This window comes from Corvus moneduloides, chromosome 1, assembly GCF_009650955.1.
Source record: "Corvus moneduloides isolate bCorMon1 chromosome 1, bCorMon1.pri, whole genome shotgun sequence".
NCBI lineage: Eukaryota > Metazoa > Chordata > Aves > Passeriformes > Corvidae > Corvus > Corvus moneduloides.
The window spans coordinates 58214536-58239772 of NC_045476.1; the positions used below are offsets into that span (position 1 = coordinate 58214536).

General features: G+C 36.1%; 1 protein-coding gene across 4 annotated transcripts in view; it reads right to left on the bottom strand.

Moving 5' to 3' along the window:
- Positions 1–1519: 1519 nt before the first annotated feature.
- Positions 1520–25237, bottom strand: part of PHF14 (PHD finger protein 14) — a 164716-nt gene continuing 140998 nt past the window's right edge. For all 4 annotated transcript variants that reach the window (XM_032111136.1, XM_032111126.1, XM_032111107.1 and 1 more), the window contains one exon: positions 1520–2339. In XM_032111136.1, coding sequence (XP_031967027.1) covers positions 2265–2339 — 75 coding nt within the window. In that variant the 3' untranslated portion in view covers positions 1520–2264. The remainder of the gene's footprint in view (positions 2340–25237) is intronic.

Genomic DNA, 25237 nt, shown 5'->3' on the forward strand with positions numbered 1-25237 from the left:
TCTCCATCCCAGCTGGTTATGGCAAAAGTACTGGTTATTATTTTTCAGAGAAAATGCCTGAATTCCCATGTTTTGAAGTCAATAACTTAACCAAGGGACAGGTTAACAACACTGACTGTAGACTTCTGGTGATGTATGTTGGAGTTAGCTAAAAGTATGGCTTATATAATTATATTTTCACATTAAATTTTTGAAGAAGTTAGGAAAGATATGGAAATACTCCTTTAAAGCTCATCAGAGTTGTGCATCACACAGAAGCAAATGGTATCTTTCAATGACTGAACTATTTTTCTCACTTAGGTTTTCCAGAGCCAAGTGATGCATGTTCATACAAAACTTGAACACCGAATAACCACTCCTCTCTTCTCATGCACCTGTACAGTCCTGGGCTGTCACAGAGCTTTGACTCACAGCAAAAGTACAAATGTGCTGCCATGGACTAAAAGGAAATAAGATTATATAAAGATATAAATATTTTGCACAACTGAGGCCCTACCCGTTAATTTCAGACAGGATAAACCCAAACATCAAGTGCATCAAGTGCAGGCTGAAAGGCCAAGGCATGTCCAGGCCAGTTCATCCCAGTCAGTAGCTCCCCCTGACATTACGTTTCCTTCGTGTAAGCCCTACGTAAAACTTCATTCTCTTACCTTTTTTTTAAAAATTGCTAGTTCTGTCCTTCAAAATTCAGAGGTCTTTCAGCCTGTTCCACTGGACATCCTGCCCCTTCCTCAGACCTTGTGGATAACTAAGCTCTGAGAACTATGGTTTTCTGGGTTAGTCTGAAAAAATGAAAAGCATTCCATTTGTTTCACCTACCCTGTGATCCTTCACATCGCCGCACAGAGAATGGTCCCTAAGGTCCTGCATGGTAAAACTCAGCTTCTGTCTTTCCTAAATCTGTCTCTTCCACCGCAGTGAAGAGAAAATCATATTCCCCCTCCACTCTGAGATGGCTACAGTGGTTGATCTGCACCAAACGGACCAATGCTGAATTTATTTTATCCGTTAATTTACATGATAGCTGCATTCGTTAAAATGAGATCTAGTGTTATTAAACTCCTGTAGAGTAATTGTGATTGAAATTTGTCCATGAGCTAGACACATTTGAACCTCATGAACCAGAAAAGAATTCATAAAATATATTGCTTAAGCACAGGCATGTTGTTTTTAAAATATCTGAAAATGTAATTTACACAGAGAGGATAAAATTGAGGAGGGATACTATTTACCATCTGATTTAACACTCAATGCAAAGAGTAAAAGTATAGAAGAGTGGGAAAAGAAGTGTACTTTAATTTCTCTAGAGCAAGATAAACTTCACTGAAGGGACTTCAGTGAGTGTTGTTTTAAACCTAAAAGAGAACCAGTGAGAATTTTTGTTTCTTCATTGCAATCTGTGAAACTATCAGGCTGTAAATCTACCTCTGAGTTTCTTGTACTTTCCCATTTACTGACCAGCACAGGCTAAAAAGCAGAGGTAAATTGGAAAACAAAATTAGGACTATAGGAAGAAAAGTTCTTTTAAGATATTTATTACTCACTTGAAGGTCTAATGACACAGAAAGACGTTATTTTATTTTGTTAGAATGGAAAGATTGGCATGAGGGAATTAGACCTGGGTAGGATGGCCTAATCAAGACAAAAGCTTGACATTCATTAAAAGACAATGATCACATGAAGATGGAAAAGGTTTACATAAAGAAAAGTATAATGCAACAAGAAACCAATTAAAAATCACAATACAAATGTAAAACTAATTACTTTAAAAATGTACCATACATATAAAAAAATTCTTGCCTCTACCTACTCCTCAGAAACATTTATTTTAATCACTGATCAGAAGAAATTTCAGAACTCCTTTAATAGAACATATTTATCTAACTTTTAAGAATCAAAGCTCTTGCTCAGAAATACCAAGATATGTCTGAGTTATAACTATCCTTTAAGGATAACACTGCTTTGCAGAGTAAAACATAAAATTGCCCTATTTGCTTAGTAAATGCTATAAGTGATGAATAACCCATCAGCTTTCCATAACGTGTTCAAAAAGCTTTCAGAATTTTATTGGTATGGTACTCAGTTCTGATAATTCAGCTTTAATGTAATCAAGAATATCACCAGGAGCTACTTAATTAATTCCCCAGTGCACCATGAATTTAATTTTCAATGACTTTATTGAGAACTTTTTTGTTAATTTTACAATGAGAAACTATAACCACTGTTACACAACTTGCAAATATTTCAAACAAGACAGCAATCTCCTATTTTTTTGATTTTTTCTGTTCCAAATTCAGCTCCTGAGATGGATTTTCTGCTTCAGCTTCATTTTCATCTTCCTGTAAAAGAAAATGAAAACCTGAACATTAATCAACTTATTGAAGAAGTACACTTTTTCTGCTTATGTAGATGTATGGAATTCTGTACAGTCTTTTGCCTGACCAATAAGCATAAAAATAAGCAAAAAAAAAGTAATTTATTCAAGTGATTGATTTTGCTCCAGAGCTGAAATAAAAATGATAAGAAATTTAAACAAGTCTAATTGCCTACATTTATAGTGGAAGAATAATTTAATGAGTAAATATTTTACTGACCATTTTACTGGATGGTTACATAAAGAAATTATTAAATCACACACGGATAACAAGATATTCAAACACCTACAGCAGACAGTATTACACACCTTTACTTTGTTCTTGACCAGAGGTTTCCACTAAATTACTTTTGAATGCAAGAAATTTCATCATTGTACTAAAAATTACTTTTGAAAAGCATCTGCCATTGAAAAATGTTTCATTTTTTTGCGACCAGATGCGTTTACTTCACCATTTGATAAAAGACAATAAATTTAACTTCAGAGACACTTTATGTGCTGCAGCATCGTATTTTTGTCCCATCTAGCATATTTTTTTGACAGGTCTGCCAATTTTCCAATTACTTGTACCACCATATGTTATCTGAAGATCAGTCAGGTCTAAAATAGGAAACATGAGCATGTCAGGCAGCAGCATGCTTACAATATTCTACAGCTTCAGCTCCAAGAGTTGGGCTCATAATTCACTATGGGTTCCTCTGGATCTCACTGAAAAAATGAAGTGACATCATAATGCCTGTTTCCATAGGAATGGATACTATTTTGTGTCCAGTACAAAATCGTGACCTCCAAAGTAAAAATTATGGAAGAGTGAGAAAACTGTTTTATAAGGCAACTTACAACTCATCACATCATGAACAGTCCTTACCACAATTTCAAAGTAAGGCCAGTTTTCCAGTCTGCATTTTAATTCAATGTACAGAGAATCTTCCACATTGCAATAACACAAAAAAGAAATGAGCAGACATTTTGGAATGAAGAAGCATCCTGGCTGCTGTAACCCTTCTCATTACAAGCCAACAGTTGAGAGAAAGGAAACACCAGGGACATTTAGGTGGGACCCAGTAACCTGATATGTATTTTCCTGATTTAAAAGAACATTTTCATTCTTGTAGGAAAATAACTTTATCCTTTTGTATCCTAGCCCTTCTTTCACTATCAAAGCATGCTTTGTAAGGATAACTATAATATTTAGAGGCAGAAAATATATAGGAAGCACAAGTGGGCAGCACAAAATAGAACAGCAGTAGAAAATCTCATTTAAAAATCTGATCTTGTAATATGTCACGCCCAATTATAATAAAATGGAAAAGCTAGTTGTTCTATTAAAGTAGCAGATGCTCCAAGCCATTATGCCTCTGAATCCTCCCCCTTCTGGGGACAGCATAGGCATTGAGAAATATTTACATAACTGACCACTAAAAGCTAAAATTTCTGGACCGTCATCTCTTCAATTACCTTTAAAACATGTAGTGCTCCCTGTGGCTCTTTTCGTTTAGGTAAGAAAACATGTCTGTGCATGTGTGTGAAACCAAACACTGCAGAATCATTGAAATCAGAAGTGTAGAATCAGATCTTCCCCAAGCATACTGGCAGTGAGTAAAGAGAGTGCAATGTATAGTAGAGGTCACAGAGGTCAAACTTCAAATGAAAACAAGCACAGGGCAGAATTGGAAACAAAGGAGTGAGCTGTTACTGAGCTTACTGCTTACAGGTGACAAAAGAATACTGTGGAATAAAAAAACACTCACAGAAACTTTTGGATGCTACAGAAAAACAGCCAGGTTATTTAATGAAGAACATGTTAATAAAAGAACAGCAAATCTGCAAGTTTCTGAAGGTCTCTACCTACAGAAGTTGTATCCCAACTGACCTCGATGCCAACTAATCCACCTCCCTAGCACACAACTTGACATTATTCTGATGCCCTGACTTGTGCTCCCTCATACAGGAATATAAACCCTACACTATTGTTCTTTTCCCAGAACTCTTCACATATTGCTTAGGGCTGCTTCTCCTAATGGATGGAGCATGCAGAAATTTCAGAGACAACGGGGCCATACTGTCACTGAGGACTGCAAGGGGGTGAAGGCACATTAGGCTCAACACTGAACATTGGCTTCCTGAGTTTTTTAATGGCAAAAAAGTTTTTGTCTAGTGAATGAGGTTTTTTTACAGAATCTTCTGTCTTTGTGTAAATTTGAAATGTTTTAATTCTGTGCTCAAAAGGTCATACTTGCACTCTGGCAGATTTCCTAGGTTACAGCAGCAGCTGCAGTGATCAGTATATTCTGAGATGCAGAAACAATGGCTATTGGTGATGGCAGCTCCAGGATTTGCTTGGGTTGAATACTCAAGATGAAAGCATCCACCTTGGGGTATTTTGCAGAAGTAATACTCTTTCCTTTGTTGATTTCCTGTTGCTTCAACCAAGTAAAACATTCAAACAGGTAAAAACTACCAGCAGAGCATAAATTGGACTTTTATGGGTAGATCCCAGCGCACAATTCATCCAGATGCCTGACTGTTCTTTAAATGTATTGTTATTTTTGCATTTTTATGCATAAAATCTTTCTGACTAGCTTGCATTAAACCATGCTCCACATAGAACATCTTAATTTCTACAAGCACTTTTACTCCATCTCTGTTTTCCAAGAACAGAAACTCACACCTCATTTGGAAACAGAAATTGGAGTTTGGTATCTCTGAACACAGGTGACTGCTGTGCAAAGCTCAGAGTAATGATGTTTGACAGCATGAATTAGCAAGGGGAGAAAACTTTTCCTTTGTTAGAAATGCCTTGAGCCAGCTCAGTTCCCAGGCCGGTGCACTGCCACATGAACAACAGTGCCAGCACAAACAAGATAGCAGAAAGGATTTTTGGGGAACACTGGAAAGTATGAACCACCAGTTTTGGCACTCATGCAGTTTTCTGCCAGAAAAGAAGTGACAGCAGAGGCCTCAGAATCACAATGTCAGAAAAATTTGGGACATGAACCTCTATAAATTATAAGGAATGTTCTATCACTGCCAGTATGCTTGGGGAAGATCTGAACTGGCAATTTAGAGCACATATTAACCATACTACAAGATGTGAAGACTCACTATTATTTCAGTTTGCTGACAATGCAGGATTTCTATGAAATGCTTTACCTTTTTTTTAGTAGCCCAAGAGGCAGCCCAATGCCTGCACATAGAATACTGAAATGGCTGGAGTTTCTAATGTCATTAATAATGTTTGACTTTTCAGCTACACAGACTATATAGCCTAATTATCAAGAAATTATGCGAAACAGGCTGCAGATTAAATATATTTAATATATTTGTTTTAGTAATTACCACCTATCATTATCATTATAGTGCTTTTAATTCTGATGAATAGCAAAGGAAAACCTTTTATTTTCATGTTATCTGTTAAAAACCAGTCCATGACGGCAGTGTTCAAAGTTTCTATTACCAGCAGCTACACAGAGATGAAATACTGAATTCTGGTTTCTGTCCACAGAAATTCAGTTCATGTTATTTTTATTAATACCTCACATCTCTTTTTTATATTATTATTTATTTTTCTTCCAGCCACCTAAGACTCCAACATCTAGTGTTTTCTGTTCTAAAAATCCTAAAATCAAAGTAGCTTTTCCTAGCAGATGTTACAAGTCCAACTTTTAAAGTAGTTCCTGCCCTTGGATGCCAAAAATAAAACTTATCTCGGTATCTTTTCTGACTACAGACAACCATAGACTCAAATATAGTGAATAGACTCAAATATAGTGAATACACTCACCTAAAAGATGCCTCAGCACAGATTTGGTGACTTGTAAGAATAACCAAGGGAAGTGAATCCCTCAAGACTGTACCACTACTTCTACTGAAAAAGTGCACTTAACAGCCAAAAGATTAATATTGAAATTAATAAAGTTCACTAATCTGGAACTGACATTATTACGGATTTCCAAAACCAACAGTGATACAGGAAAGTATAAAGAACATTACAAAGTGCTGCTAAACCCAACGCTCTGAACTGAAATGCCAGCTCAGGAGCTCCTTAAGCCACCAGTGACTGGACACCTCATCTGTATCCTGATGACACTGATGGAGAGATGGAGCTTCCACATTAGCTCTCCTACATCCTTTGCCCTGGCATCCCACTTTTTCTCTGATGGAAACAAGGTACTGGATTAAAGGGTCCTTTGGGTGCTCTACAGGTGTTTTCAAATGTCCTGCAGACATCTCTTCCTTCCCACTGCTTAGTCTGTACTTGGTAGCTGGGCATTTAAGGGTCACAGAAACAGAATGGGGTCAGGAATTTAGAACTGAGACCCTGAAATCTGCCACATAATTAAGTGTTGTGATTTACTGAAGTCAATGAGAACGCTTCGATATTTATATATCTTTAGGTGACAAAAACTAAAGGTAAGAGTCTGACTACAAGATTCTGTTTCTAAAGTTTTGAGCTGACAGTTGAGAAAGACTGTGACATAATTTCATCCCCTTTGAAAGAATGTTTGTCAACCACACTATTCTCTGACCAAAGAATAACGGGTCTAACAGAGAAAGTTAATTTTGTAGTAATTATTCCAGAATATTCCCCTGTAGACAAATTTTGGAATGAAAAAAGAAAAAAAATAGCCTAGAAATAGGGGCTTGAGTGTTCCTTTCTCTTTTTTTCTCCCTCAAACCAATTTCCTTCAAAAAGTCTGAGAATTTATTTTTCCTCCATTAGTTAATGAAATGAAATCTGGAAAATCACAGAGACTCTGACAATTCTTAACTCCACAGGAAATCTGACACTCTTCTACATATAGAACAAATCACTCATTAATTAACTGTGCTGGGAAATGCATCAATTCCCAGTTCTGTTCATTGCAGCCCACCTGTAATATCTACAGTTGCATTAGAATGTTGCGTATTTTGCCAACTGTAACCTTAATAAACTTAATAAACAGCTATATATTACAGAATGATGTAAGGGATCATCTGAATAATAAGAAAGTATGTGAAACACAAAAATGCCCTGCTATAATGAGGAATGACTAAAGGGTTGTCTCTGTTATTACATAATCTAGAAATACCATCTCAAAAGCACTCAGGACTACATTCTGATCCCGTTACTTTCTAGAGTATCTTAACACAAAAGACCTGTAATATGACTAACAGACTAAGGTATTAAGGATGTCCAGCTGGCATTTCATCTCTTGCCTCCCAAAATCTAGCTAGGAAAACACAAGTTGGAAGCAGGTAAAAATACTTTTAATACTCTTAAAATATATCAGAAAAAAAAAGGATTTTACTAAATAATAGAGCTTTTGTTTGTGTATGTGGTGAAAGTCTAGCTTCCAAAGTCACAGGCCAAATTTGGAGGAAAATGAGTGTCAGGGAATAGTCACTCTGTTAAATCCCCAAAAGGAAAGCATCCAGCAGTAAAATTCAAAACCTATTTTAATTCCAAAGCCTATGCTATCTTCTTGAATGTATTACTGACAGCCCTTATAATGACAAATGGTGCAAAAATACAGAGTACAAATGGAACAGTTCTTTACCAATGGATATTAGAAGCAAATATAAATTTCTTGTGATAGATGACAGTTTTCTGTCACCACAGCTCTGCAGTGATAAGGCAGCTGTTTGTTTCCCAAGAAAAGGAGACCCTTGCTACATGGATCATTTTCATAGTGACAGCCTTGACAAGTTTGACATTTGCTTCATGAAGTATTCTAAAGCAGCCATCAAGAAAATGCCCCCTCTGGGACCACTGGATATCTGACAGTTGTACCTTTTAATGCGCATCGCCATTAATTCTTTCTGTCAAAGCCCACCAAAGCCCTGCAGCGCAATCTCTGCTGATCTGGGACACTATGAAATGGAGGCTATGAAGGGACTAACCATTACAATGTAAGCAAACATGACATCAATTAACTGGAAGCAGCTCTCCACCCCACTTCGTTCAGTGAAAAGAGCAAGGCTGGAGTGTTTCCTTACCGAGCAGTACGTGCTGCCGAGCTCTAGGTGGCAATGCAAGACCAGCAGAACTACTTTTACGCTAAAGCTCCTCTTTAAGAAGCTCTAAGCAGCTGCATGTTTATCACAAACGCTTTCCTTTAACTCGCACTGCTACAAGAACTTCAAAGTCTTTTTGAAATGTTTGTCAGTGTTCTGTATTTTCTATTTCCTTGTTTCTAATTCTGATTATACAGATAAATGTACCATCGCAAGAGCCCTTACAGTCAAATTTCATTTAACGCTTAGTACAGAAGTGGAATTTCATGCCAGATTTCGAATCTTCCATCTGTTCCTCTCCTTTTTAGGAGGAAACCATTCCACTGAGTGGTCCCTTTGGCTGACTGCCACTACAGTTGGGATCCTCTTCAGGGCAGGTGGTGCTTGAAACCCAACCATTGTTTTATGAGTTCAGCTGGTTCTCCTTGAAGAAAGTAGAGGAGAATGTTTCCTCTTTAAGAATTTTAGTCTCTAAAGGTTCAGGTTTATGAACGTTTGACTGCACCTATAAATGCTTAGATATCACAAACCTGAAACATCAACTAAGAAAGAGATGAAAAGCAGCTTTAACGGGATTGTACTGCGCCCATATGGACAAGCCTTCTTAATTTCCACTCCAGTGTGAGAGGGCACTCTAGTTTTCAAATCTGAAATGGCCCTGAAAAAGATTATTTTTAAGGCAAATTTGTCCTTCAGTTATAATAATTACATCTGTGCATATATAAACACATATATGGAAACTAAATAGCATTTTCTACTTATGCAGCAACATAATAATTATTTTTATGATTTGTAAATTTAAAACAGAAAGTTCCACTTTATATATTCTCGTAATACTACTACAGAATAATATTTCATAGCCTAGAAAAGCATATTATAATGAAGATAATTTTAAACATTTATGGTTATACTCTCACCATATTTACACCATACATTTACAAAATTTTAAGAAGCAAACCTTATTCATGTTTGTTTTCTTTATACTAGGAAATAAAATGGCTTCTTTTTACAATACAGGAGAACAAAAGGTGCTCAGGCCAACAGTAAGGAATTAATAGATCTATTTCTTAGTACTATTTCATGAAAAAAACAAAACAAACCAAGAAGAACAAGTTTAATTTTTAAGTGCTCAATTGTTAGGTTACCAAGATACATGTATCTTGGTAGGTACTAAATGACAGCTGAAGATTTTTTCAGGCTTTAACTGCTTTCTCAAATAAGTTTGTGAAATATAATCTGCATATAATGTATTAATCTATATCTAATATCTAATATCTATAGCCCTTTATCAAGAAGTCTGAATATTCTTTGCTTCAGAAATGATTAACAACATTAAATGGAAAAGTAGGCACAACTGAGTTATAGAAAAATGCATCTGTAAGCTACTAGCAAGACATGCTGCCCAAAGTTGAAGGCAGCTGAAAGACTTCACTGTAAACATCACTGAAGGACATGTTTATGACAGAAAAAGACAGCACTACCATATGAAAGGAATAAATTTATCTCAATAACAGAGAAAATATGGACCCTAATGGAAATGTTTTAGGAAAAATGAGTGCATTGCATGCTTCTGACCAAAATTAATTACAGTTTTAATGTTTTACATTTCCACCATAATTCTTTAAATGGTGGATTTATTTCATAGTAATAAACATTCGGTTCATTAAGTAAAGTTCAAAATCTGTGTTACTCGCTACATTTAACAACCTTTGGCCCTCTTCTTCTGTATTTCTTGATTCAGGTTTCCAAAGCATTGAATAAGCAATTGAGGAACATAAATTTCATGACTCTGCATATTTAGGATTCTTATTTCATCGAAGACAAAGGGCTATTAATCTACCATTCTATATAGAATTTCAACTTTAGTGAGCCATGATAGATACTGAAATGAACTTACAGGAAATGCTTAATTAAATTACTCTGAAAAGCATAACTAAAGTTTTTCCCTTTCTTATGACAAAAGAAAATGCACATTTAATTGGAAAAAGCCTACTGTAGTATTATAAATTTAATAATTTTAGAATTCATGAAAATATTGCTATAATGTGAGAATTCAGAAAGCTTTTTTCTTCTTATTTCATCAGAACATTTCACCTGAGCACAGCCATGAAATTCTGTTCAGGCTCAAGGCATAAAAGCTGGAACTTTCAATGGCATTAATATGATGACGTAGGAGTCTGAACAACAGCAAAGGCCTTTATTTTGTCACTTATTTTCCAAAATGTGATATAAGAAAATGTTGTAGAAATGACTTTATATTTGCTGTAATGCTGAACTCCTATATTTAGTCACAATCCATGAAGTTGCCAACAAAACAGATAGAAACGAATGAAGCTGGAGAAGTAGATGAAGGATAGACTGTGAGAGCAAATAGAATCTGTACTACTGCTGAAGAAATTAGAGAATAAAAATACTTTTGCTTTAAAAAACCCACCAAAACCCCCCAAAATTCCTTTCAGCAGGTCCCCCAAAACACATAATGATATTTAAATTCAGAATCCGACAACCATAACTAAGCAAACATTTCAATTAATTCAACAACATCAATTAAATAAAATCCCCAAAAGAGCATTTTAGGCTAGGACCAGATCCATAGTGTTGTATTAGCAGTCCCTTCCATCTCTGATGGAAGATCTAGTCTTTCCCTACTGTTATCATTCATTTAATCTGAATTAACACAAGCATTGCAGACCTACACAGAAGTCAAAATCATTGCTTTCCAAGGTGTATAAACATACTTTTAATTTGACTATATAATCAGAATGATTCCCTTCATCCATTTGGCTATGGACTTGAAACCTAAGAAGACAAGAAATCCATGGCTTTAAAGGCTGGACTTAGTTGGTTTGATGGCAGAGGAAGTGTTGTAGATTTGTTTTTGTATTCTGACTTTATTGCTCTTTTGAAGCATCATGTTCTGACCCTATAATGATGCCTGAACAATCCTGTTTCATACAATAGATTAAATCAGTTGCCTTTGAAGCACCAAGGGTGTATTGGTAATTAACATGTAGCCAATTTGGAATCAAAATTGTAACATTTAGTATACCAAGATTTTAATAATTTCAGGCTGATCAGCTTCTAAATTAAAAAAAAAAAAAAAAGAAAAAAACCAACGTATCAGATTTAACAGTAGATCTCTTCGAACTCCATTCCTCTTTGCATTTCCAAGCAAGGATCTAAAGCCAAATGTCATTTAATTCAGTGGGTATACTGAGGATGTTTTGGTAATTTGTCATGATAGGAAGGTTGCTTCACTGTAGTTTTCTGAAGTCAGAATCAGATTAAATTCTTTCAACTGCAAATAATGTGATGTCCAACCATTCAATGTTTCAAATATAATCAAAAATAACTTTCCAAAAAGCGTGCCCTGTGTAATCAGCATCTGCTCTCAAACATACTCTGAAATCCTTCCAAAACCTTGTATCTAACAATATTTATACCCTTTGTGGGAAAAAAAAAAAAAAATTACTTGCCTTTTGGAAAATTAGAATCAAATTAATTGACAGACCTCATCTCAATAATGGTAGTCACTGCAAACAGGGCTTCTTAAACGTTCATTGTGCATTTCTTTCTGATAAATTTGTAAGTCACTGTTTCACTAAACCTCATCAAAGTCATCTTTTGGTTTGTCAACAGCTTGCTTCCTATCTCTGCCTACTCTCCAACAAATCACACACAGCTTTCTTAGAAGAGTGGGAGAAAAAATACTTTGATGTGATTGAATTACTGAAAAGCTATATTCTAAAAGATTCCCAAGGCTAGGGAAATTTGGCTATAACTAATTAGTGTTTTGCATATTTATGCTAGAAGAGCTCATTACAGAGCTTACATTATAAATTGTTGTTTATGTACTTTTTCCTTAACACTCTGAAGTCACTCAATATCATTCATTGAAACTCCTTTTGAAGCTCACTAAACTCTATGCCTCAGAAGGCTTTTTGTCTCCCATTACATTATACCACAGTGCTTCCAAGACATAATACTCTTCACCATAATATTCTGTACCATTAAGGAGCCACAACTTGCAAACATGTACACATGCATCGTTACATTCAGCTCATCTGATTACTGAACTGAGCAGTACCATTGACTGGGGCTATGTATGAGCTACACTGTAGAACAACGCTTCTCTGGAATGGACACCAAGTTTAAACAGCCCCTGAATCAAGCAGGGCATTTTCATTATGGGTATTTAAGAGGAAATTGAGGCTATTTTCAGAGGGCTATGTTCTCCCGAAATCCTAGTGCTGCCACTCAACTGCCTCTACAGAGTTTCTGTCCGTCACCTTACGATGGGTCAGCTACGGCCCCACGATGATGTCTGGTACTTGCTGCTCTCTGCTCTTGCTCAACAGCTGCTTTTGTACCTCTCAGTGTTACCTAATAACATCAAGCAAAACCTTCTATCTTCATTCATTTTACTTAGTTGCAATCTATTTGGTTTTATTCATTGGCTTTTCTTTTTCTGCATATACAGGAGCTCTAGGAATTGGATATCATGATTCTAAGAACTAACAGACAGTAGCTCTTTCATTATTTTCTGTTTACTGATGATTTAAGATAAACTGGCCATGTTTCCTTCACTCACAAAACTGAACGGGTAGTATATAAAAGAAGGTTATGTAGAAAAAACAGGTTCATGTTCTTCCTTGGCAAATACCAGTTAGTATTTGAGACAACCCATTTTGCTGCTTCCTCTCCTCTACATGTAACTTAGACAACTAACACATCCAGAACCACAGAAGCTTGTAGCACTCTCATTTAAATCAGCACTTAAATTTAGGAAAAAAGATAACTTTACTACTACTTCTGCCAATGTAATTTTTAAATACGATTATTAACGATATGTAAGACTGTGAAGAAAATACAGCAAATGCCATCTATTTTGGCAGACAACAAATCAAGGATCTTACTTTTCCTGCATTAATTGATGTTTCTCTTTGTCAGTGTTCTCCTTAATGTCACTGAAAGTTATTAGCATTAGTTACTTGTTAGTTGAATTGGACTTAGGTATTTTCAATTCATTTGCACTTAAGGAAACCTTTCAGGAGATAAGTTTTCAAAAGACCAAATAATGAAAAATTTTGTTAGCTGTTGCTTCCCCTGTCCACTGAAAAGTCCACCAAATGATGCTTTTTAAGACCTAGATACAGAAAGGCCTCCAGGTCCTTCGAAGATTTGCTGTTCAAATTGATAAATACATAGATATAATATTTATTTATCTATTATATTAATAAATAATCCAAATCTGGCGAAGTCGTATCATACCACAGGCTATATAAACACATCTGGGGAGTTTGATCATGTAGAGTCTAAAATCAGCTATGAAAAAAAATGAAAGAAGAGAAGAACAAGAAGTAAAACATCAGAGAAGCTAAGGGGGTCAGGAGAATGGCCATGCACATTAACCACATTTTGGTATGCCTAATAAATGAAGAATGATTAAAAAGTGGCTATCATCAAAATGTAGCCATTAAATGCAAAAATGTAGCCAATAAAACTGCTTCAAACAGATTTTTTTTGTTTAATAAAACAAATAAACTGATTGTACAGGACAGACAGAAAAAATCAGACAGTTATTGCAGATATTTTATCAGAACAATACTAAGGCTTGAGGCAGTCTGTAGATGTGTCCTTCTGCAGGGGAAACTGAGCTGAGGTCAAGGGGACAACTCCCTGTGTAGGAAAAGCTGAGGAAACCTCTGGATTTCTGGAACATGTCATTGAAGAAGAGGAAGAAATGGAGAAGTGGTACTTAACAGGTTTTCTAATCTAAAGGAGGGTCACTAACAGAAACCAGTATAAAGCTAATGAATGTGTCAATAGTAAAGCAAGGTCTGAGACTGAGATGAGGAATTTCTCAGCTAAAATCTCTGACATTTGTACCCCTACTATAATGCTTATTTGGCCTGGAGGGTGTGGAGATTGAACTCACTGCTACATTAAAGAACGTATCTGTAAAATGTGAATAGTAATACTTTCAATGTCAGGATGGGAGTTCTATGCATGAAAAGATTTATATAAGTGCTAAGTGCTGTCATTGTTATTACATTCAGAAAGTACAGAAGACTTTAAAAGCATTAACTTTTCTAGCACAGAACATCACCCATTCTTTCTGAAGCCAGAAAAGAAGACATAAAATGAGTGTAGTTATTGCAAGAAATTGTCTGGTTTTAAGTTCTGATGCGTATTTTTTGTCTCTAGAAAAGGTAAACAACCATTAATAGCAGGAATTTTATGATACATGACATTGTATAATGTGCAGCAACCTATAAAATATATGAAAACCAGTTTTACTTCATATAAACTTGCTTTTTGTCAGGAAATTATTTAATTGGAAAGATGCTTTGAGAGCAATCAGAAAGCAATGCATAAAAAAAGATGTCTGGTTTGGAATGATGAATAAAGAATGGAGTCAATTTTTAAAATATAATGTAATAAGGAAGTAACTACCAAGTCAGTGCTAGTACATCAGCCAGAGGGATCAAATGAAATTGATGTGTCTATTCCTTTTTCTCAGAAGAAGAAGCACCTGCTCTCCAAGGAAGACCACATCCTAATGGAATTTAAGTGGTGGTCCATCTTCTCTCTGTGAAAACTGCAGCGGTCATCTGGAGTTAGGTACGTTTTTTTATATGAATGTACTTTCACGTTTAGGCCATCTTGCATCATTTGAAGATAATTGTTAAGACTGTGTTCAAGAATTACATCTTTGGGTATAGAAACTTTTGGATATTTATCTTCTGATTTTGGATTTTTAAATAGTATCATTTATGTCCTGTCTTGTGCCTAGAATTCAAACTTTACTGTCCATTCAGTGGACAGTGGAACTGTCACACACAATATTCCTTTCATCCAAGAACAGCAATCACTCATTTGTCCTAGCAACATCACATTTTCAGACATGGTCAGCATTGTCTCTACATATAACCAATTTTTTCTCTTGAAAATCTTTATTTCATTGAGAAAAATAAAAGGCAGAATTTTCTTTAATTTATTTAAAACTTTAATTACAGGAAGATGGCTACTGATACTGTCCAACATGATAAAATACTTTCTCTGAACAGAACTGTCACTAATACAGTATTTAAATTTACAAAGTGATTTCCACATGAATGCGATTGTTCCAGGCTGAAAACAACATTTTAAGTACCATAAACAAACAAGAGATGAATGTACAAAATGAACTGTTTAACAGGGGTTTATGTACCCCTTGTGCATTGTATTTGGAAATGAAGTCCTTAAACTCAGAGGCAGAGGATTCTCTTTGGATTAGAAGAGACACATGCAGTCCTTTCAGCAGCATCCTTTTATACAAAATTCGGCACTAACACCCTGTTTGCTTCAGCAAATGACTTCACGCTTTGTCCTTTTAATCCAATTTCCACCATAATATAGACTGAAGTGTCGTGAAAATACTGAAAGAGGATGCCTGGAAATTTATTGCATTAGAAATCTAATCCAGGTGGTAATCCAATCCCACACAGCAGATTTCTCATTAACTGAGATGTTCAACCCACAGATGGCTTTATACAAACCAGCATTCTGCTCTAGCTATGACTGGAAATAATCCTCACACATCAAGACATGACTCAACAAGGCAGGTAAGAGGCTAAGTCTGACAAGAAGAGGAACAGTCACTCTACTGAAAGCTACAATAATTGATTGTAACACTCATCCCAGGTTGAATAGCTCCGATTTGTAGGTTATTACAGCCATAGGTACTTGGCTGATGCAGCCCATGAGAATATAAGCCCGCCTATTCAGCAAGAGCTTCATCATTAGGTACTGTCTCCTCTCGGGTGAAAGCACCACAAGTACCTTAAACAGCCACCCCACAGCAGACAGGAGCCCATTCAGAAAAACCTTATTCATATTTTACCATCACAGAAAACAACAATGTCCTAGCCAATGGACATTGCTACTTTTGTCTTTTATTTCTTGAACTGATTCTTTCCTGGAAAGGACAGGCACTTGCAGATGCCAGCAGCTTGTCATGTATGTGTCCTGGCCAGAAAAGCAGCATCCCCGTGTTCTCCTTGTAAAAGCCATGGGTCCATTTGTGTCCCAAAGGCAACACAAGGCTGCTGCTCATTGCTTGTGAATATGAGGTGAGACTTTCTGTCAGCACAATGAGATTCATCAGGGATTTAAATAAAAAAATACAAACCAAACAGTTTTTAAGAAACTTAAACATGATGAAAGCATACTATTAAGATATTCCCATCACAACATGCAGTGCCACACACCTTTTTATCCTAGCCAAACAACTATCTATTCACAGAGGTGGTTGTCTTTAACCTGTCTTGAGCAGAAGGAGGAGAAAGAAAATGGTGTACACCCATATTAAAAATTTCTATCAAATGCTTCACAAAAATTTGTGAAGCTAACATTTTCTTAATGTAGTTTCTTTCAAATTTGTCAGTTTTATACTCTTCTTCACAGAAAGGTAAATTTGTTCCTTAATAATTTCTGTAATTCTTCACAAAATATAAGTTTTTTTTTATATAGGATATTTCAAGGTTAGGCTGGTAGAAGCAAAAAAATGTGCAGGAAAGAGAAAGAATACCCAAAACCCCAGAAAATACATTCCCTGGCAATATTCTTTTCAACGTGATTTGAACTGCAGTTTTCCTGCACTGGGTCAATAAACCAGCCTTCTTGCTTAATGAAAAGGATTTGCATTCTTGGCCTATGTAAAAATACAGGCTGTATCTGTGATTCTCTTTTTCCTGTTTCTCTGAGTGACTGAGGTGACAGCTAAGATCTTTATTTTGTCTGAATAGTTCAATAAATGCAATACAGCCCTCCCCTACTCCTTGGGTAAAGTCCCCAACATATCTTTTTTTCATTTTCAAGGTCTTATCCACTGATACAGAGACTAAAAGAGAATTTTCTCTGTGCCCAATTGGTTGTTTTATTTTGACCTGATAACTAGACAAAAGCTGATGAAAACAACACGTCTCAAAGTTGCTCCCCTTTCCTCCCACAAACTGCTTTCTTAACGTGTGTAGAACTTCATATTTAGGTGCATATTTCACCACCTTCAGGCTTGTTTCCTTCTAGCTTTCACAGCCTACTTCACAGAATTCTCATATTTTATCCAGGAAAGTTCCGGGAGATCCTTAGGATGATGCTTAAAATCTTATCAGTATAATTTCCTTTGGATACAAGCTCTTCTTTCTTTCTTTGTTGCTGTTCTTCATCTCCTTCCTTAAAAGAACATCTATTGGAAGAAGGATAAGGTAGACATAACCGCTTACCACTAACACTTACAGATATGTTCAAGGTGGGGGAACTGAGTAGATTTCATTTCCCTAGAAAGGAAATTTCTGGCAGTTGTTTCGCTTTTTTAAAATTTGGAGTCATAATTTTTCCTCTAATCTTACATTAAGAGAATGAAAGTGAAGAAACTGAAACAGGCACCAGTCTTTCCCTCTCTCTAAAGATCTAAAACATATTCTGGGATTATGTTCCAACCAGACAACCACACCTATGTGGACACAGTGACATATCTTTGTTATCACTTTCATAAATCAAATTTTAAAATATTTTAGAAGTCCCATCACATTAATGTTTCATCACTTGGAAGAATATTCAGATTCCATAGGAATGAGGCCTATAGCTATGAGATATGCCATGAGATATGTAGTGAAGGGATTTCCATGAGATGTGTCACACCCAAACCCTCTGATCTCTGAGGACTAGCTGGAAAGCAAGGGTGTTTATGTTCTGCCAAATTTCTATACTCTTAATGCAACAGATTCTAACTGTGATAACAGCAGCTTCTGTCTCAAGTGTTAGAGATTTTCTGAGGAATACAGCAGGTTGTGATCATATTCAAATCAACTGAGATAATTTTCCTAACTAACTTCTATACGTAAAATCATTCTGCTTTCACCATGCCAGATGCATGTGCCCCACTAATCCAAAAATATTAAATGCATAATTGAATTTCATTTCCTTAGGGCATATGATTTCATAACCCATGGCAGGAAAAGATGAGAAGAGTCAATCAACAACAAAATGCCTGTCCAAACAAACAAAAGGCCAGACCTCAAAAAAAGCTTGGCTTGTGCTTTCTACATTAATGTTCATGAACGAATGCTCCATCAAGCCCTTCAAAATCAAGTAGTAGATACTCTGCAGTTAACAATTTTTTTCATACTCTGAGAGGCACTGTCAAGGATATGCTGCTTAAGAAACTTTCCCTTCAGAAAGCCCTAGGTGTATCTCTCCTGAATGTGTCACTGAAATACCATTTTCAAATGCAAGACTGGCTGACTTGCTGAAATTTCTAAGCCATGCACTTAAAGCTAACTGGAATGCTATGAAAAGACCAATATGACCTCACTTCTGACAAGTGACAGCCTTCCTTAATGAAGTTATTTGGTGCTAGAAGATGTGAAATGATCTCCTCTGAAAACATTCTGAAGATAGGAATTCTCATGCTGGAATTCAGAAGCCGCCACCAGTCAATCAAAGTCTAATACATTATATGATTCTGGAGTTTGCTTGCCTCAGAAGGATTGATGTATGTTTGAAAAGTATGAGGTACTAGCAGTCAGCGTGCCTGTTCCATCTGCCATGAAGACATCACAGTTGTTCTGCAAAGCAGACAGGCTCCTGTGGTTCTGGAAGGGATGAAGACAACCAAGGACTTCTCAGTACTTTCATTTCAAAGCACAAAAAGCTGACTTGTAATGAAATCAATTCTTCTGACGTCTGAAGATACTGAGTTTACCACAGTGAGAAAAGCCTCTGCTATGTGCAATTATACATATTGGTAGCCTAATGCAGGTTTTGTCTGATGAACTTGTCCCACACTATTTTGAACCAATATTTTGAAAAATGCACTGTGAATGCAAATTTGCCAGCCTGCATCTTCATAGCCAAAAGCCAAATGTGCTGGCCTAAATAAGTGCCTGATTTCCAAGAGGTATGATCCCATACTTTGATACAGACATTATCCTCATACAGAATCTCCTTTATTCTGAACCACAAAGCAGTGGAACCTACCAGTTAAAGCAGGTTCTTATCCTGTATGTAGGCAGCTGTTCGATTGAAGCACTGTGTTATTCTGAGCCCTCTGACATGGCTGACCACAGTTCCGTGTACATAAAAAGCATAATGTTACAAAAGCTTCCTAAGACCTGAACAAAGCATAACCAAAGGTAATCAATTCATTTCTCTGCAGTTGGATATAGAACCACTATTAATTTCAATGATTGTGACTCAAATTATTCTTTCCTTTGTTGAGCTCTCTGAAAATTAGGAAATTTGCTTGCACAAGATGCATTTGATGGACAGTAGAAGGAATGCCTAGAACATAACTCATCATCCTTATGTTCCACATTGATTTTAGGATGCAACAATGCAAAAATTCCCTAATACATATGCTAAAAACATTCTGGCAAGAACAGTTGGCAAGCTGTTCTACGGAGTGCCCATCCAAGAGTAAATTCCACTCTGTCTGCAAATAATCACAAAAGGTAAAGATTCAGAGTCTGTAGGAACTGGAAATGTTTACAGAAAGAATTAAAATTGAAATTGCAAGTTTCTTTCAAGCCACTGATCATACGGTATTAAACAAGCTTTATTGCCTTATCATAGCAATTAATTTTTGTTTCACATTAATGGCATTCTTATCATGCCTGAGATGCTAATGCAATGTGACAACAGCAAATACCGTAACATCACTTAGCTTATCCATGTCACTTGTGGGGACAAATTCACAGCTTTACATTAATGACCTTCCAAACATACTAACTCCTCCCAAAATGGACTGCTTTTGTGATTTTGTTATAGAAAGATTCATTCTCACATTGTCCTTTAATATCTGATTTTTAAAGAAAACAATTATCACATTTCTAGGCAGCACTTCTAAACCAAAACACTGGGTATACCCCCACAAAATTATATTTTGATGTCTCTTATTAAATACATGACCTTACTAAATCTCCCAGTTTATTTCCCACTTTATCATCAATGTGATGTGATACTAATGAGTGATTAAAGTTATATTTATTGCTGGAAGAAAACACTTGGAGTTCAAAGTAAAATTCTCACATACATCAGAAACAGTAAGACTTCATTTCAGCTTTCTGCTTGTTTGCAAAAAGCCGTGATGGATGCCTTGGGTCTTTTGTGATGGGACTGGCTCCAAAAAAAAGCAGTGTCTCTTCTGACCAGGTACCTCAGAGAGCACCTCTCTCAGAAGACTGCAAAGCTGCAGCTGGAATTAGGGAGCTAGTAGCCACAAATGTGGTGTTGATGCTGCAGGGCTTAGGAAAGGAGCATTCACAAAGAAAACACAAAACTTAACCATTCATCCTTCAACAGATTAGAGAAGCATGGGATATGACACTTTAAAGCACTACAAATCCAATGGTTTTAAAACAGTAGTAAAGGGACAGCTGCGAATTCTGCAAAACAGATGCAGGGTTTCATCACCTACAACTTTCCTCTTCTGTTATTATTTCCTTACAAACAGTACCAACACTTCCCTGCATTTTCTTGTTAGAGAAGCTGGAAGCAGAGCTGAAAAGGTGTTGAGATACCATAGTATTTATATGAACTGTAGTATTTGTGTATAAAATGCTTCATTACAAGTGCATTTTGGATTATAATTACAGTCTTATTAACCCAATTACTTTGCTATGTATATATTAAAACATAATTATATACTGTGATATGTACCTCTCCACTATTACATTTACTGCTAAGACTGATTTTAACTAAATTAAGAGTTCATTCAGATACACTCAGTATACATGTATATTGTATTTTTTTCCCAGACTACATTACTATTGTACAAAACAGTAAAGTGCTAGATACATCTTAAGTTTTCTGTAAGAATAAAATGGGTACCTTTAAATTGACACTAAACATGTGCCATAGTTTTCTAATGTCTTCTAAACAAAATATTTCCAGGATTAGTAGGAAGTTTACTGCAAGCTTGTTTTAACTTTGACTTGACCTTCACTTTTTTTTTTAAAAAAACAAGGTTTTTGTATTCATACATATAATCCCTTTGAAGATGGGGTTAAACTTGTCCGAAGCATTTTAATAAAATACTGAAAACCTCCTTTAATTTATGGCATATATATTTTCAAGAAGGAAAATGCTGATATTATCTTGGTTATAAGCTCGCTGCTGAAATGATTTAGATATTCTTTTCCTTTCACACAGTATCTGTATAAAGCTTTTCTTTGCATGCAATGAATTATAGTTGACACTTCAAACCTATTCTATCAGTATCTTCTAGTTCAGAAAAATGAGAAAACATAAATATTTATTCTATGTATACAGAAAAGACACAGGACTCTGATAAAAACGATCCATTATGGAGTGATGAATAATTGTTACATGTGTCACACTTAGAACAGTAAAGGGCAAAAAAATTTGCCACTTTTTAATATGAGGATTTGAGGTTATTGTGCAAATAAAAATGCAGTCATTTTATCATAGTGAGCTGATAAGTGTTCGGCCCAGTGATTTTTGATGCCATTCACTTCATGACTCTATGGATGATGAAGCTGCTTGATACAGATCCTTGGTCTGATTTGACATAGCCTATTAATGACGTGCTTTAACAGCGGAAAAGTATTTATGCAAACAACCTTCCATTTTCCTGGTTGATATGCGCAATACCTCTCTAGCTTAAGTTTACCAATTAATAAAACTAGGAATTCACTTGTTCCATTCTGTGATCTGCTCATTGTCTTTAATCTTGTTTCTACTACTAACTTAAGTTTCTACATTATGTAGAGAAGTAGAGGCTATTATAACCTGCTTAATAATAAACACTGTAGGACAAGAATGTGAAATCTCCAAATATTTAAAACAATATTATCAGCCTTCTCATAAGTCTTTCCTTTAAAAAAAAAAAGATTTCTCCTATTAAGTGTAAACTCTAACCAAAATGCAGTAAAAAGAACTAATACAATGTTATTTATTCTTTTTTTTTTTAATCCACAATGTCTTGTTTTATACTAGAAATGAAAGCTCTTTGAGGTAATTATCTTCCTTTTTTTTTTTTTTTTTTTTTTGATTCAGTGATTTTAACCATATAGCCCTGACTGCAACACTGAAATGCATTCATGATACAAATTATGGAGCTAAAAACAAATACCCAAAATTCCAAGTTTTTGGGGTAAGATTGACACAAGAAAAGCATACTATTTAATTGCACAGAATTATTTGCTAATTTTTGTTATGGGAGCTTCACAGACTAATGTAGAGACCCTGTACTTATTAAATTCAGTACATATTGATTTAAATGAAAATAAAGTAGTATTAATTCAGTAAATAAAAAATAAGAAAGTTCTAAAGTTATAGTACTCTGGAAAATTGGCTAAGACATTTTCTTAAAGGGCTATGTTTGTATTAAACAGTGAACTAGAAATCACAACTCATAGATGCTTACTTAGCTGAAAAAAAATTCCAACCTGGAACCACAGCATATCCGCAATACTGCATCTGAGAAGTTTTAATCTTTGGCACAATTTCTTGGCTTCATCACTACACATGGGCATTGGCAGCTTGTGACAGAAAGAAATAAGGAGCTACAATGGACAGGAGCAAATATTTCTCTAGTCCAGTTTCTTGCCACGTAAAATGGCCACAGGCAGACACCCAGAGAAGACTGCAAGATGAAAGCAAGAACAAATCAAATTTACCCATATTAGTTTCCCAAATTAAATATTATTAAATACAATTACTTTAGAGATAAAGAAATTCCACCTGAAACACTTAGTATCATATGAAGAATTTAGAAAACACAGGCTTTAGAAATAGTATTTTCAAGAACACTCCAAGCTCTTCCACCTTTTGATCTTAGATAAAATAATTGAAATAAATGCTGATTTCAAATTTTCTTTGAGTTTTCAGTGCCTCTGAATGAGATCTTGAGGCAAGGATGGAGGGATCAAATGTATTTCACTCCACGGCATAAGAAAGACCTTGCAGAGTCATGCTTGTGGTGAAGAAGGAAGTTTCCTCCACTTCATCTTTCCTTACAGGAGCAGGGATTAGATTTATGTCTTTGGTAAGGTTTTAATGTGCTTCCCCTTTTTGAATAACTTGGTGCCTCTGCAGACGCTAAAAGCTTTCTCAAGTAACACCATGACTTCAAAATTGGGTTATTTTTACTCTGCTGCTTATCAGGCTACAATATGAAAAATGGTGACTTTAGGATTATCTACACACTGAATAAAACCATCATTTTTGCCTCAATCCCCATTTCAGATATCACCCTTGAAACTACAAAGAGACTGTTGAAACAAGCAACATTTTGCAGAAACAAACATCTAAAATTTTGCACAGCATGCACACATGCACACAAATTATATTCTGTGGGTGAATCCATTTTTAAATGCTGACTTACTGAGATTTTTTTCCCAGAGCTAAATATATAAAAAAAGACTCTCAAAAAATGAGAATAAAAATAAGTATCTAAAATGCATTAAAAAATCTCTGCTCCCTTCCTCAGATTCTCTTTCTTCATGCACTTAGTAACTTGTCTTCGATTTTGAGTATTTTATCTCCCAGATTTAGAGATTTTTTAGAACAAATATGCCTTTATTTGACTAATTTTTTACACTTTTGTAATGGGTATTTTCTAAAGGGCTGTCTTTATCCTTCTAAACTCTGGACATCTATTTTTGTAATACCCATGTGACCCTATGTGACCAACGCTGGATTAACTGAGTTTACCTATAGCAAGTGCCTATAAGTAGTAGACAAAAAGTCTACTGAAAATTTGGGGGAAACAGTAGTCAAGTACAATCAAAGGATTGGAAAACATACAGGGAATGATTCTATTGTCAGTTGTACAGATTTAAGGCAAGTTTCTCCACTGGCAGCTTGTTTTCGAATTTAGATTGTAAGTCTCCTCAAGATTAGAAGCTACTACTTGAATTTTTTTCTGCTTTCAGATAGAATTCTCAGGTTAGAATCCTAGATTTGAACTCAGAATCATGGAATTATGGAACCCTTTAAGTGGAAAAAATCTCTAAGATCACCAAGCCCAACCATTACCCTACCAATGCCAAATTCGCCAGTAAACCATGTCCCTAAGTGCAAGACCTTCAAGTCTTCCAAATATCTCCAGAGAGATAGAAACTCGATTGTTTCCCTGAGGAGCCTGCTGCAATGTTGGATAACCCTTTCCTTCAATATTTTTTCCTAATATCCTATCTAAACTTCCCCTGGCACAACTTGAGGCCACTTCTGGTCCTGTCACTTGTTACCTCGGCGAACAGACCGACCCCCACCTCAGTGCAGCCTCCTTTCAGGCAGTTGTAGAGAGTGTTAAAGTCCCCCCGAGCTTCCTTTTCTCCAGGCTAAAGACCGCCAACTCTTTCAGCTGCTCCTGACAAGACTTGTGCTCCAGACCCTTGCAATGCCATTGCCTTCTCTGGACTCACTCCAGCACCTCAGTGTATTTCTTGTAATGGAAAGCCCAAAACTGGACACATGATTCAAGGTGTGGCCTCACCAGTGTCAAGTACAGGGGGGATAGTCACTGCCCTGGTCCTGCTGGCCACAGTAACCCGGCTACAATTCAGGATGTCACTGGCCTTTTGGCCACCTGGGCACTCTGTTGGCTCATGTTCAGCTGCTGTCACCAGTACCCTGAGACTTTTTAGCTGGGCAGCTTTCCAGCCTCTCTGCACCCAGCCTGTACCATTGCATTGCGTTGTTGTGACCAAGAGCAGGACACACATGGTTCCCTGCACCTCGATGAATCCAAATGAACACTGGTAGTTTTCCAACAAGCAAAGTGTGGATATGCCTCTGTCCACTGATAGTCTGAAAAGATTTCTCCTGATAAAGATCAAAAAAAAAACGTCACAAGGA